Raw genomic sequence first — 14722 nt, 5'->3', positions numbered from 1 at the left:
CCCCAGGAGTAGGATTACAGAGGGGATGATGTATATGGACTGGTCCTTGGGGAGGGCTTCCAGAGACTCCGTGTATCTGATTCCTCTTTCTGCAGATGCTTTGTTATTGAAAAATAATTTCCTTCGTAGGTAGGCATTAGGCCTACTATGGATGGAATACTGGGCATATTTTTGTATGTGAAGTAGAGTTTTCGCTTTGCTCCAACCTTGAGAGAGAGAGGGAGAGAGAGAGAGAGGGAGAGAGAGAAAGAGAGAGAGAGTGAGAGAGTGTGTGTGTGTGTGTGTGTGTGTGTAATAGAATCTCACTCCTTTCCTAACCTCTACTTCTTCACTTTTCCTCCTTTTCTTTTCCCCTCTCCCTCCCCTTCCCGCTGCCATATTCTGTATCCCAGGGCTTATGGGCTGGCTTCTGGATTAAAGCAGCTCCTGATTTAAGGAGGAAAGAAAGGCCATGCCGTAGTCTCATAGGGAAAGTCTAACACGAGGTGGGTTGTGCTGGCGGGGACCTGGGTGGGGAGGGGCTTACGGGGCACAGGGGTGTCCGCCGTCAGTCTGCTCGTTGCGGAGTGACCCCAGATATTTGGAATAGAGGAGTGACCCTTTCCATGGACAGCTTTCTCTGTGGACTTACCTCTTTGTTCTCCCCCACTGCCCTTTCTTTATTGTTTCTCGTGGCTTCCGTAGAAACACTTCATTACTTTGGCCTCCATTTGAAGTTTGTTGTAGTTTCGATTGCATGGGCTGGTCTGAAATTAAGCTTTGTATTATTTATGAGTAAAGAAGCAATGAATAGTGTAACAGGGAATGTTTAAACTGCTTAACTGAGTAATTGTTTTATCCAGCTCTATCAAACACCATTTACATATAATTGATTAATAATACATGATTATAAATTTAATCCTTAAAGCTGGCCTCTTGATGAATCTCAGCTGAGTTGCACTGTGTAAGCCTAATTCTAGCTACCGTTTCTATGGAAAGAGTACAGCTATTTTCTTTGGACTTAGCATAGGAGGCTGGGTGGTTGTTTTTCTTCTACTAATTAGTACTAATGAGTGAGACTCAGTTTTAGCCCAGGCTGTGTTCTAAAGATCACAGATTCCAAAATGTGGGTGTCTAAATGAATTTATCTTCAGTCATATGTTAGAGCCGTGTACCATGGAAGCGAAGCCAGTTTTAGACTGGTGAAATCAGAACCTCTAACTGCTCTAAAGCAAAAACCAGTCTTGGATACAGGGTAGCAGAATGCGCTCGGGGGAGCAGGGAATCCTGACCTCCTCTAAATGCAGCAGTTCGGAGAGTCGCCGCTTCTGGTTCTTACATTTATCGTTCAGACGACTCCTAGCCACTCAGGCTGTGGAACCAGAGTTCTCGTATTCAGATTCTAGCACTGTTTAACATTGAGATCACTCAGGTGGTAACATTACTAAGCTTTAGTCTTCTCAATAGCAAGATGGGGGTGGTAATAATAACGATAATAATGGTGGCAGCTGACCATTCTTGAGTGCTCACTTGGGCCAGGCCCTGTGTTATGCACTCTACATATATTCAATTTGGTTTAATCCTTTCAACATCCCTTTAAAATGGGGACTGTTATTACATCCATTTTCTACTCAGGGGAATAGGTTTCTAGAAGTTAGACAACTCTCCCAAAGCTGTGAATTGACCCTGTTCCCAAGTGGAGAAGGGAACCCAGGAGAGCTGTCATTCCCACCCTGAACCACCACCTTGCTCACAATGGTGTGATTAAATGAGAAATGTCTGTGGAATGCTTTACAGAATCCTGGGAAAATAGTAAGGACCAAAAAAAAAAAGTCATTCTTCTTCTTTTTTTTAGATCTGAGGCTGGAGATGGGAGAGGGAATTCCTGGGTTGCTATGCTGGTCCCAGCATGGTCAGCCCAGCCCTGTTTTTAGTTGTCAACACAACCCTCAAGGGCTTGTCCTCTCCTGGTTTAGTTTATTTCTGTCATTCACAGTTTGTGCCCACACATTTTAAAACTCTTGGTTTCTTAACTGGTACACTCTGCCTTTGTTCTTCTTTTTCTTTTCCACTGAGTTTCCCTCCGGTCGGCTTGGGAGAAAGACGTATTAGGACTCGGTACTTTTCCTCCTTTCTTCTAAAAGAAACCAGATCATTTTACAGTGAAGCTAAGAATAAGATAAGCGATACTAAATCATCAACGCTGCCAAAAGGGAAAGGAGGCATACTTAGAGCGGGTGATTTTTCTTCAGAAGTCCAGCTGGAGTTGGACCTGAACTCCCATAGAAATGGAATGAACAGAACTAGCGAAGGAAAGGTTTCTCTGAGCTCTCCCCCAGATCTCAGACTTTAAAATTTCATGAGTTTATTTTTCTTAGGAAAATATTCTAACAGACTGAACTTGAAAGAAGATAAGTGAAGAGAAAAAATTAGCCTCTTGGCTATCATAATACAACTGTGTTGATTTCATCAGATCTCTTTTTGAGTGTAAAAAATTTCATTAAGGAATTGAGTAGAACTGAATTACAGCAGGGGGACATTTTCATAGAGTTCAGTGAAGTGACATAACGGTGGACACAGGAGCTTTTGGACTGACTTTGTGGGTAGGGTGGCTTTGGTCATTGTGTCCACATGTGGCCTCTATGGCAGCTGGTCCCAAATTCACATCTCTAGAACCGTTCTTTTTCTTAGGTTCTAAATTTTTCTAACTGTATCTTGGCTGCCCCAACTGATATCCTACTGGCATGTCATGCTTAACAGGTCCAGAACGAGCTCCAATTTCTCTTTCAGAGCTGGTTCTCCTCCTGATATAATGATATCAGCCTGTGTCCTGCCATCTTTAATGACAGCTCTTGGACGGAGTCCCCTATATCTTCTGGTCTCTGAGCTTATATGTATTTTCACCTTTTTCCCTTTCTCCCCTTATATCCAGTTGGTCACTAAATCTTCCTGTTTCTTTGTTTTGCTTCTTCATTTCTCTTTTTTTCATTTTGCATTCTGTGAGCATCTAACACCTTCCTTCTTACTTAGCAGATGCTCACTAAATGCTAGTGAATGAATAAAAATGAATAAAAGTTGAGGTCACCCAAGAGCCCAAACTAATTCATAATGGTGCCAGGTCCTTTAAATTTATTTTGGTTTCTTTTCCAAGGAAACTCTCTCTCTTCATCTTAAAGCTAGACAGACATTTAGTATCTGTTAAAGCAGCAATGTGACTTTTGCTCCACATCCTAATGTGTTGTTTTAAAAACCATAGCTGACGCAGTGAATAACGCAGCTGGCTTTGGGTTCAGCGGAGTGGATAAGAATGGAAATTTCTGTTGGGATCTGCTTTCTAACCTAAACATCTGGAAAATTGAGGTGAGTTTATCATGCTTTTGAATCAAGCTGCCATTGTGAATAAAGCAGATGGTTTGCTGTGAGTGTGGCATCCACAGAAGTTTATCATCAGTGTGTGAGGAAAAGCTGCTATCAGGAAATGCTGGCTCCAGCAGGCTCGGGGACATTTTGTATCTTGGAACTTCTTTCCTTTTTTTTTTTTTTTTTTTCTTTTCTTTTAAGGTGCCTACTTTCTTGGCAGTATTAATGGTTCAAGTAGTAACAACACACGAAAAATCTGAAAAAGAGCCAGGAAAATCTTTTTGTTGCTTACATTCCTGTCCTGTCAACTAGAAAGTACAGATATCATTTTCTCTTGTTCACATTCTCCTTTCCTCAGTCAAGGGTACAGACTAGCAGTTGTATTTAGATTTCAGCATTGCCAGTGTTCTTGGTGGTTCCTTTGGAAACATTTGTAATGCCTTCGCTTTTAAGAATTGTAATTGGTGCACAGCTTTTAGGCCACTAGAATTAGTGTGGTTTTTCTTTTTCGCTGGCTTTGTTCTTGGACCACAGTTCTGGATCTGTTTCCGTCTCTAGAGGTGGTCTCTCTGGGGCCCCATCCTTCTTGGTTCCCTTGGCATTGTCATCCCTCGGAGCTGAAAGGAATGCCAAGTCTTGGGCCCTTTTCCTCCTGGCAGCTGGTTGGGAGGAAGGGCATGATTCTCAACATACCAAAGTGTTGGTTCTCCAGCCACGTGACTCATGGTTGCTGGTGGTTGATTTTCCACCTGCCACAGGGCAGGCAGAGTGCCACTGGAGAGTTTGGGCAGAAAGGGGATGCCATATAGGGCAGGAAACCCGGGATGTGGAGACTGACCACCTGCCACCCACATTTGGTGGAAACTAGGCCTTCAGGGGACCTGTGTTCTGGGTAAAGGGCTGAGTTACGTATTTATTATAAAAGAAAACCAGAAGGAGAAAGTTTGTATTTCCAATAAAGTTGATACAGAGCAAGGAGGTAAAGGATACCAAGGAAGTCCGACTTATTTAAGGCACCTTGAAGCTGTGTGTATAGCATTTTATCAGCCATAGAAGGTGTCTAAATGGATAAATAAAACTCCGTAGGGTTTTGACATTAAAAACTCATAGTACAAAAGTCTGTCTGTCCGTCCATCATTGGTCTGATATCTCTCTCCCTTCCTTCCAAACATATTACATTAGGCCAGCGTGTGGCCTAAGATTTTCTTACGGTTGAAACAGAAAACAGTGACATTTGCACTTTTCAACTTCGTTAGGAATTCTGGTTCTTAAATGTTTGCTTCATGCTTTCTACCACCAGCCTTTATTAAGTCATTTTTTCTTCTTTTTTCTTTTGAATGAGAAAACCCAGTTGATGACTTATTTTGGAATCTCTCTTTCTCAATGGTTGATTTACCTGCATCATTGCCAGTTGGGTGATATCTGTTTCCTTTTCTGTATTGTGACTCCTTCCTGCATAAAATCTCCTTACTATTCTAGATACAATTGGAAGCATTTGAACCTGTGCTATTTGTAGAATAACTTCACCAGACTGACCTGGTTTACAGATGGCCACAGAATGAAAAGATGACAATTAAATTCAAGCCGTCTCCGTAAAGGCGCTAAATTCACATGATGAAACTTTTCCGGTGGCAAATCCCATTTTAGAGTATTTAGTTTTAAAATTCAGATGACTTAAATTTTGTGTTTCACCAGAATGGAAGGAAAACCTACAAAACATTCCTTCAGTCGTCCTATAATTTGAAAATAGATTGAGAAAAATTGAGACTTTGTGAGCCAAGTTTTAGTTGCAAAGTAAATCTTATAAACCCCCGAAAATTTGACTGTGTGCAATGGAACAGCGGATCTGCTCCTGAGTCAGTACTCACTGTTGAAATAGCACGTCTAATCTGCCGCCAGGGAAATTCTGGGGAGGACTTTCCATTTCTTGGGGTATTTTTAAAGCTAATGATAGGTGTTATTTTCTCCTTTCTAGACTGCCACAAGTTTCAAAATGTACTTAGAAAACTGGAATATTCAGACAGCTACTTGGCTAAAGCGGTAAGGAAACCAAAAACGACCTCATTACTCATGGCACTGGGATATGTTTAGATGGGTGTCATTAGATGAACAGCGATAGTCTGCCAGTGGTAACCTCATCTGACACTTGTGTTTGGTATTAACATCTATGCTGTGTAAATGAAAAAGTAGAAATACAGTAATTTGAGAAGGTCACAAGGTAGCATATTTATTTTACTGTACCAAATACTTCATACTGCCATTACTGTGTACCAGGTACTCATTTAATCCTCATAACGATCCCATGAGGTGTTGGTAATTATTATCCCCATTTTACAGATGAGGAAAGTGAGGCACAGAGGGGTTATGTAACTTGCCCAAAGTCACACAGCTAATGAGCAATAGATAAGAGCCCATATCTCATAGATAGTAGATATGAGTGTCTCTCCAGAGCCAGGCTCTTAAGCTCTATGATGTGCTGCCTCTTATCTAGAGGAGAGCCTATTGCTCAGATGTCATGGAAAGTCAGTGTCAGCATCAGATCACTGAAGACTGCTGTGTTTATTTTATCCCCCGTATCGAAAGCTTTATGGTGCCCCAAATGCTTGTGCTTTTCAACTTTGTATTTTTGTTGTTTCTCTGTCCTTTTGTTTTTCTACACATTCCAAAATTAGAAACATTAGTTATTGTGGAACTAATGATATGCTATCCTTGAAGTGGCAAAGTTGAGCTCGTGAATATTCCTTTCACATGAGTGCAGGGACAGTATAAAAATATTAAGCTGTTGATTCTGCTGTTTTTGATAAGTAGCATTTTTCATCAGTTAAAACATCGGGGTAAAAGAAGAGACAATGTATAATAATTCCAACAAAGTAAACTCATGCAACTACTCTGAACATGCAGTTTTTGAAAATTTGCCCTTAATGTTATTGCTATTCATTTTGCAAGTCATTTTAGCATAAACCTCTTTCTGTATATTGAATAATCCCAATGTGTGGAGAGTCCTACAGTCTCCACTAGGAGTTTGTTCTACATAAACATTTTTTATGTGACTGAGCATACATGTGGGCACATAAAAAATGAAAAAAAAACTATTTAAAAATCATTTTAGAAAATGGAATATTTCATTCATACAAAAATACAGAGGGTAAGAAACAAATACCCATGCAAACTACCTCTCATTTCAAAAAGAAACATTACAAATGGAGTCCCATCCTGTGTTTCTTTCCTCAAATGCATTCCCTTTCTTCCTATGAAGAGAGAGCCATAGTCCTTAGTTTGGGTTTAACTTGGTTACTTTTGACAGCCCATCCAGGCTGGATTGGTATTAACTGTTGGGATTTCTGTTTTACTTTTCATCTGGGCCCTCTCGTTTAGGAAGCCATGTCGTTGCTCCTGTGGTACCACTGGCAATCCGTGGACTGAATTTGGCAGGAAGTCCCCTGTCATGTTGTTTTAATAAACAACCAAGAAGCTAAAGATCTCCAGAGTATTTGCTGACAGTTTCTAGATTCTTACGATGTCCTCACTCTTCAAGGCAAATTCGTGGATTGGAATCCAGTAGATACTGAGGACTGAAGAAGCCATATAACTGACACGTTGATTTTGTGCTGGAGTCATGGCCAAGAGAGATGAGAAGGCTGCAGTGTTGATGAGTTAGATGACATTGGGGCCAGTGTGGAAAAGTAAATTAATTTAGACGAAATAAGGATCTCACTTCTAAAGACCCTGATTCTAAAAGTTTTAGTGCCAATGACACTTATTTATCCATAAGTATCCTGGTAGATTAGGCCATTGGTGGAATAAGCTTCTATAAGGCAGGAGCTCTCATTGGGGAAAAGCGACCACTCTTTTATTAGATATTGTGTGATGGGGTCCAGATCATTTAGTCCTATGGAGGTTAGACGTTCATGCATCTTACAAAGGGATTGGACTGTGTGAATGGCCCAGCTGGGAGTGTTTAAGAAAACTAGAGCTCAAAGCTGCTTGCGTTGCGCTGCAAGTGCCTGAAAAGGGCGAGGCAGGCAGGCCATCAATATTGGATCAAATGATTTCTGCATGATTGGTTCCAAAATGATGCAGGTGTAGGCGGAAGTTTCTCGTATGTTTGACCTGTGGCCCGTTGTACCTTCCTGTCTTCACAGAGTGTGCTATGAGCGGGTTCCCTGGCACCCCACAGTGCTAACCTTCATCCTGTCTGCCTTGTGGCATGGTGTCTACCCTGGATACTACTTTACCTTCTTAACTGGAATCCTTGTCACGCTAGCAGCCAGAACGGTAAGCTCCCTTTGGCTGTGGGGTCTTTTCCTTAGTAATCGGATGCCTGTGTGTTTGTGTTTTAGGTCCCAGCAGAAGTGGTGTTGGGGGTGATGGCAGGAGTGATGTTTTGAAAAATCAACAAAAGTCTTCCCATTAGAGAAATACTTAAATATATTGGAACTTATGGTCATAAAATGGTTAAGCATTTTATTTTCATATTACTTGCAGGGGGTGGATGCAAAACAAAAGGACTTTTAGGAAAAATGTTTAGTGCCTTAAGAGATGAAAACATGTTTAATCATTAAAGGCTGTAAACATACAGTCTACTAATTACAGGTGACAATGATTATTAACGTAGGCTCTGTAAAACTTCATTTTGCTTATACTCTACTTAATTTCTCTTTTCATTATCCTGCACCTAAAAATAATTTGGTTTCAGAGCAACTGGAAAAATTGCAGCCATAGGAACTGTTCTCTTAAAGATTGCTCTCAGCCCTCATGTTGGATCCAGTTAAATTAGTTTGTGTAAAGTCCTTTGTGAATTTGATAAATTTGGTTCTCTAGGTTTTGGGGGTAGCCTTCAGTTTGTCCTAGACTGTTCCTGCCATTTGCTGGCTGTAGAGCAAGAATAATAACAGAATTAAAAAATATGCCTGCCCTCAGAGAATGAGATGAACATGTATATAAGTAATTACAATCCACTGTATTCTGTCAAATACAGGGCTTTGAATTTTATTTCATTTCAATACTTGATAATGATTTTGGCATTCCTTATTTAGGTGCCAAGAGCTTTTACTGAGATTTGTTGAGCTGTATGTTTAGATGAGGATTTAGTATCCCCAGCACGGCTATTCACTCGTTCTTTTTTTTTATCTTAAAAATATATTTATTGAGTGCCTAGTACGTGCCAAGGACTGTGATGGGTACTGGAGAAAAAATGGAGAGTAGAACACATGTGGCCCCTGCTCCTGGTCTAGTGCTGGGAATAGAAATGGATAACTTCTTCATATTTGTTAAATGGAGAGACAGGTAGAGTGGGAATTTTCTTCCACTTCTTTTAGCTATTCACTGATTCTTGAATTCATCTGTTCTATTAATATTTCAGGAGCCCTACTATGTGCTAGTAGGTGCTGGGCTATTGCAGTGAACGAAAGTTCCTCGCCCATGGAATTTCTATTTTAGTTAGAAGAAGGTTTGTGGGGATACACGTGTGAACAAGATGGATAATTGATTATTCTGATTAGCACTCTTTAAAGTACATATTTTACATATTTGTGCATTGAAAACAGAAGACATTTTCTTTTCTCCCGTACATATACTGACTTGGATCACAAAACTAAAACACAGATGGGAGGACAAACTTGAACAAAGGCCAGAATTTTGTTAATACTTTCAGAGTATTATTTCTTAAGCTGTCTTTAGTTGATTTCAGTGGGTATAAAAGGATTAATTTATGTAAAGCCTCTTGGGTGACCTGGAAATGTTTTTCACAAATAAGTTAGGTAAGGGATGGAGGGGAGAGGGTTGATAGAACAGTATTTCCATTTTTTTTCCAAAAGGAGAATGAACTCAAACAGTCATGAAGTGTCTCAGGCCCAGGAAGTTACCTAGTAAAATCTCTTACATGCTTTTCAGTACTGCCCACAGATGGACCCCTAGCCTCTGTCCTGAGGAACTCAGAGCCTAGGAGGTGCCCTCAGCTTCCCAGGCAGCCCTAGGAAGCCTTTCCTGATTTGAGGCTGACCTACCTGTAAGCCTGCCATTGTTGCAGCTCTGTCTTTGGTTCTGGCATCTGGAAATTAGGTGTCTTTCTGGAGCCAAATCTGTGTCAAAAGACCTACAAATGAGTATCCTTTGACCCAGCATTTTCCATCTCAAAGAATGTTGTTTCCTTGTCTGGAAAATAGGCGTACTGATGCTTACATGATAGGCCTGTGTCCCGGGAGAGTCAACAGAGATGATGCCCATAAGGAATTCGCACAGGCTTGGCACACAGTAAGCACTCAATAAATGGTAGCTCATGTTATTATACTATTATATTATTACTGTTATTCAAAGGAAATAATTAGGAAACAGGGCAGAGACTTTTCTACAAGAGTATACATCACAGAGTTGTTTACAATAGCAGGGGATAGGAGACTAACTTTCCCATAATTAAAACTGTATCAGATGAATATTTAATGACATGGAAAAACATTCATGCTATGTTACTAAGTGAAAAAACAGGCTAAACATATATTGACGCCACTGGAAACGTAAATATGGATATATATGAATATAAAAGGACTTGGAAGGTATGTGCCAAGTTTTTCAACAGTGCTTTTCTCTGGGAGATATTAAAGAAAAGAAAATCTGATTCTGCTTAGCTCTTTAAACACTTTTCTACAGTGAATGAACTTATATTTTTTTAATAATAAGAAAAACCATAGTGGTATTTTTCGTTGAAAATAGAACTCAGATGGTTGGTAGTTTTTATCTCCTGTGTTCCTGAGGGTATTACCTGCATGCATGGAGTAAAAGTTTCTATTTTTTCACCCCCCCCCCCCACATCCACCATGACTTCCTTGGTGAGCAGGTGAGGAACAACTACAGACATTACTTCCTTTCGTCAAAAGCCCTCAAGGTTGTTTATGACATAGTCACCTGGGCTGCCACTCAGCTGGCCGTCTCTTATACCGTCGCCCCCTTCGTTATGTTGGCCGTTGAACCCACCATCAGTTTATACAAGTAAGTTTCCACTGTTCTCGGTTGCTCTATAGTAAACTTGTCTGTTCTGTGTTGGACTTAGGAGTTGGCAAATTGAATCAATCAGGACTGACAATCTCTATGTACGCTTTCGATGGGAAAATGTCTAGAGAAAGCTTTAGGAAGAAGTGTCCGTCCTGGAGATGCCAACAGACGAATAGTAATACAGTGAGCAGAGTTGACAGGTAGCCCTTCAGCCATGACTAATGTAAGTAAGAGATGCTTATGGCAATGAATTCTGAAGGGATGTATCCAGATTACAGACTCAGAGGGTGAGTTCGCTGTCCTTTGCCTCTGTTTCCTGGGGTTAGGCTGTGTTGCAGGCCGTGGGGCACTCAGAGAGGGACAGAAGCAGGCCGCAGCTGGGGCTGGGTTCACCCTACAGACAAGAGGCCTTTAGGGAAAGGGTGTCTTAGGGAAAGGGTGTCAGGCCCTTATATTCAAACACCAGCCCTCCAGATGAACTGCAGACCTCTTTGTGCTTTTATTGTTTCCCTCTTTTGTTGAATTAGTCGTGTTTCTCTGCTCTTGGAGAAATGGTTACATGACCTCTGGCAAGTTATTAACCTCTTTTACTAGTGTTTTCTCAACTGTACAATGAAGGTAAGAATAGAATTCATCTCCAAGCACCTTTAGGTGTTAGGATTGAATGAGGCAAACGTGCAAGGGGCTCAGCCCAGTGTCTGGCGTGTAGTCTGTACTGGATAAATACCAACTTGTGTTCTTTACTGATTTGCAGAGACTTTTGCAGATTGAGTTTGGACCATAGCTACAGTCAGAAAAGTGGCTTAGAAATAAACATGCCTTATTGTACATCAGGGATTGGACTCGCTGGTCAGGAATGATCAAAGAAATTTTACTACTTGGTACAGGTATCAATGTCTAGGATGATTTTTTTTTTTTTTTAGGTTATAGGAAAAGAAGGTAGAGGGAAGTACACCGTGCTCCTCAATGAATTCTGTTTCTATAATGCTGGTTAGGTCACAGGAGTTATGTCCGTATAATATGGAAGTTGAGCTGGTTTATACACAAATTTTTCTAGATAAGGGATGCCAGAAGAGTGGAAAAACGATGAAATCTTCAGCCAAAAATAGCCCTCAGTTCAGCTGCTACAGCGGTAGGAGCCATGAGTGCCCACCCAGCGCTGGGCTTCCTCTTCTCAGAGGCGCCCCGCCCAGTTTGTCCTAGGCTGCACCATCTTGGTTTACCTCCTCTGCACCTTCCCTCTGGGCAGCCCCACTTGCTCACAGCTCTATTGTCCTTTCTCTTGTCTCAGTGCCCTCTAGCCAGCATTTGCCCTTCATTATCTGGGACTTTTATTGCCCCCTGAAGCAGCCTTAGCCCGTTGAGCTATCTGCCTAGGCTGTCCAAGTTTCTGTCTTGGGTGTTCATTGTGTTACGAAGTCTCATAGGTTTTGAGTTGTCTGCTTCCGTCTTCATAGGTCAACTTGTAACCCTGGGCCCTTCTCTCCCTTTTCTTTGGAGGTGCCCAATCCCCTCCACACTCCCTTACTCTAGGACAGAGAGCTGCTAGTGAAGAGATGACTTTTATAAAAGAAATGGAATGGTGAAATAAAAAATGTTCTGTTAAATCAGATTTTTTAAAATGAGGTACTTGTTTTTTTATAACAGGCATTGAAACACATTGACTTGCATTCCTGAGTAAGATGGATGGGGCTGAGGGTTTCCCCCCGTGTTTGGAAAATCTAAGTGCCTATGAGGACTAATAAACAGGAACTAGAGAGAGACAGAAAAACCACCCTAGTCCTGGTGTTTTAAGACATGATGTTGCCAGATGCAAGATTTTTTTCAGGAATATATGTATCATGTTGTAGCAGAAATGCCTGTATTTAACTCAGTACCATTTAATACGTACAGTGTGCTGGGCACTTTTCTAGAAGCTGGGGGATGGGATGGTGAGCAAAAGATAGAAATCATTCTTCCATGGAGGAGATAGCTTGGTGGAAGTGACAGGAAATAATTGGCAAATTTATAAATACCCACTAAGATCATACTCTGAGTGAATGGTACAAAGATTTATGAGCGCCTGTAACAGGAATCTGCTCTTGGGAGGAAGCAGCGTTTGAGTCCTGGAGTCTGAGGGTGCTGAGAGTGGTGGATGGGACACTGTGGGTTGTGTTCCAGACCCAGGGAGCAGTTGTGATAGGAGGAAGCCCCGAGAAACATGAGTGTGGGCAGAATATAGAATCAATCCACGGTAGAGAGCAGTGAGCTGAGAAGAGACAAGAGTAGGTATCAGTGTCCCTGTTTATCATATATGGAAGTGGAGGCTCAGAGAGGGTGAACAGTTAAAACACACACAGCAAGGCCCGAGTTTCAGATGCAAAATTTTTTTGTTTTTTCTTTTAAACAGCAAGAGCAGTAGTGCAGTTACTAAAAATTTCTCTAGGAGAAGCTATTTTGGAAGAATGTTACTGCTAGGGGAGTAGCACAAAGTGGTGATTTGTTTGTGATCACATGCATTTAACCAACTAAGCATGCTAATTTCTATATTTAGGCAGGAGTTCTAGGGAAAGAATTCAATCATTATCAATCCAGATCACTCATGTAGATTTCCATTTCTTTTTAAAAACAATCTATTTTTTTTTTTTTAGAAAACACCTTTGTTTAGGGTGAAATGGACATTTCTGTCACTTCTGTCAATTACAAGCAATTCAACCTAATATGTTATCTTGTTTTCATAGTTGCTTATGTATATAATTTAAGTTCCCTATCTAGATCAGCTCTGTGCAATAGAAGTTTCTACAGTGACTAAAATGCCATCCAATATGTTGGCCACCAGTGCATGTGGCTGTTGAGCTTTTGAAATGTGGCTAGTGTGACTGAGGAACAGAGTTTTCAATTTATCTAATTTGAATTTTAACAGCCACATGTTGTCAATGGCTACTAGATTGCCTCTCAAAAACAATTTTCAGAATCTTTTAAAAACAATTTTTTTCAGAAACTCTTAAGAGAATCACTGAATCTGGCAAAAGAAATAAAAATTGAATCATCTTTTTAGTCGAGGTGGGTCTAGATGCATTCCAGATCTGTTCCTCACTAGGGGATAATTTAAATAACTGGCAATGAATGGCAGTTGTATGCAAATCCATTTCTCAAGATACCCTTCCCTGATTGACATTTAAATGTCAGATGGGCTTCATTTTTCTGGCTAGTCACTTTTCAAGGTACAGTGACTACAAATCCCAGCTTTAAATTTCTTAGTCTAATTTTTTTCCTTTAAGTTGTAAATGAGCCCCAAGTGAACATCTAAATGTATTATGAAAGAACTTGTGATTCCGAAAAGATGATAGAGTAGAAGGACTTGAGCTTACCTCCTCTTGTGAAAACACCAAAATCACAACTAACTGCTGACCAACCATCAACAAAAAAGACTGGAATCTACCAAAAGAGATATTTTATATTCAAAGACAAAGAAGAAGCCACAACGAGATGGTAGGAGGGGTGCTTTTGTGACATAAATCCTATAACCGTCAGGTGGGTGACCCACAAACTGGAAAATAATTATATCACAGAGGTTCTCCCACAAGAATGAGAGTCCTGAGCCCCACGTCAGGCTCCCCAGCATGAGGGTCTGGCATCAGAGCATTTGGCTTTCAAGGCCCGTGGGGCTTGAGTACAGGAGCTCCACAGGACTGGGGGAAACAGAGACTGCATTCTTGGAGGGCATGCACAAGTTTTCATGTACCCTGGGACCCAGCACAAAGCAGTACCTCCATAGGAGCTGGGGCTGGACCTACCTACAAGTCTTGGAGGGTCTCACAGAGGTTGCCATTTTAGCATCAAGACATGGCCCTTCCCACCAGCCTACAGGCTCCAGTGCTTGGACACCTCAGGCCAAACAACCAGTAGGGTAAGAACACAGCCCCACCCATCAGCAGAGTGCATAAAGCCATACTGAGCTCACAGCCACCTCTAAACACACCCCTTGACATGGCCCTGACCACCAGAGGGATAAGACCCAGCTCCACCTACAAGTGGGCAGGCACCAGTCCCTCCCACCAGGAAGCCTGCATAAACCTCAAGACCAGCCTCACCCACCAGAGGGCAGACACCAGAAGCAAGAGGAGCTATGATCCTCCAGCCAGCAGAAAGAAGACCACAAACACAGAAAGTTAGACAAAATGGGACAGCAGAGAAATATGTTCCAGACGAAGGAATAAGATAAAAACCAACAAGAACAACTAAATGAAGTGGACATAGGCAACCTACCTGAAAAAGAATTTAGAGTAATGATAGTAGAGATGATCAAGATCTCAGAAAAAGAATGGAGGCACAGATGAAGAAGTTACAAGAGATGTTTAACAAAGAGCTAGAAGATTTAAAGAACAAATGAACAGAAATGAACAATACAATAACT

General features: G+C 41.2%; 1 protein-coding gene and 1 long non-coding RNA gene across 4 annotated transcripts in view; one reads left to right on the top strand and one right to left on the bottom strand.

The window, feature by feature from the left end:
* The window catches only part of LOC113631795 (uncharacterized), a 92269-nt gene that overhangs the window by 1391 nt on the left and 76156 nt on the right, over window positions 1–14722 (bottom strand). Inside the window, exons 1-2 of one of the 2 annotated variants that reach the window (XR_003437574.1) lie at window positions 2014–3219; window positions 632–746 (exon numbers count right to left, since the gene is read on the bottom strand). This is a non-coding gene — a long non-coding RNA (uncharacterized LOC113631795). Of the gene's footprint in view, window positions 1–631; window positions 747–2013; window positions 3220–14722 lie in introns of those variants that run through there. The other variant, XR_003437573.1, reaches the window with a different exon arrangement.
* Window positions 1–14722, top strand: part of MBOAT1 (membrane bound glycerophospholipid O-acyltransferase 1) — a 112720-nt gene that overhangs the window by 89625 nt on the left and 8373 nt on the right. For both annotated transcript variants that reach the window (XM_027128488.1, XM_027128486.1), the window contains exons 9-12: window positions 3236–3339; window positions 5315–5379; window positions 7482–7614; window positions 10172–10323. In XM_027128488.1, the coding sequence (XP_026984289.1) occupies window positions 3236–3339; window positions 5315–5379; window positions 7482–7614; window positions 10172–10323 (454 nt within the window). The remainder of the gene's footprint in view (window positions 1–3235; window positions 3340–5314; window positions 5380–7481; window positions 7615–10171; window positions 10324–14722) is intronic.

Source organism: Aethalodelphis obliquidens, unplaced genomic scaffold, assembly GCF_003676395.1.
Source record: "Aethalodelphis obliquidens isolate GAN/ISIS:26980383/991018 unplaced genomic scaffold, ASM367639v1 scaffold34, whole genome shotgun sequence".
In the NCBI taxonomy this organism is placed as follows: Eukaryota; Metazoa; Chordata; class Mammalia; order Artiodactyla; family Delphinidae; genus Aethalodelphis; species Aethalodelphis obliquidens.
Note: the sequence above shows the minus strand (reverse complement) of the source record. Positions and strands in the feature narration are given on the sequence as shown.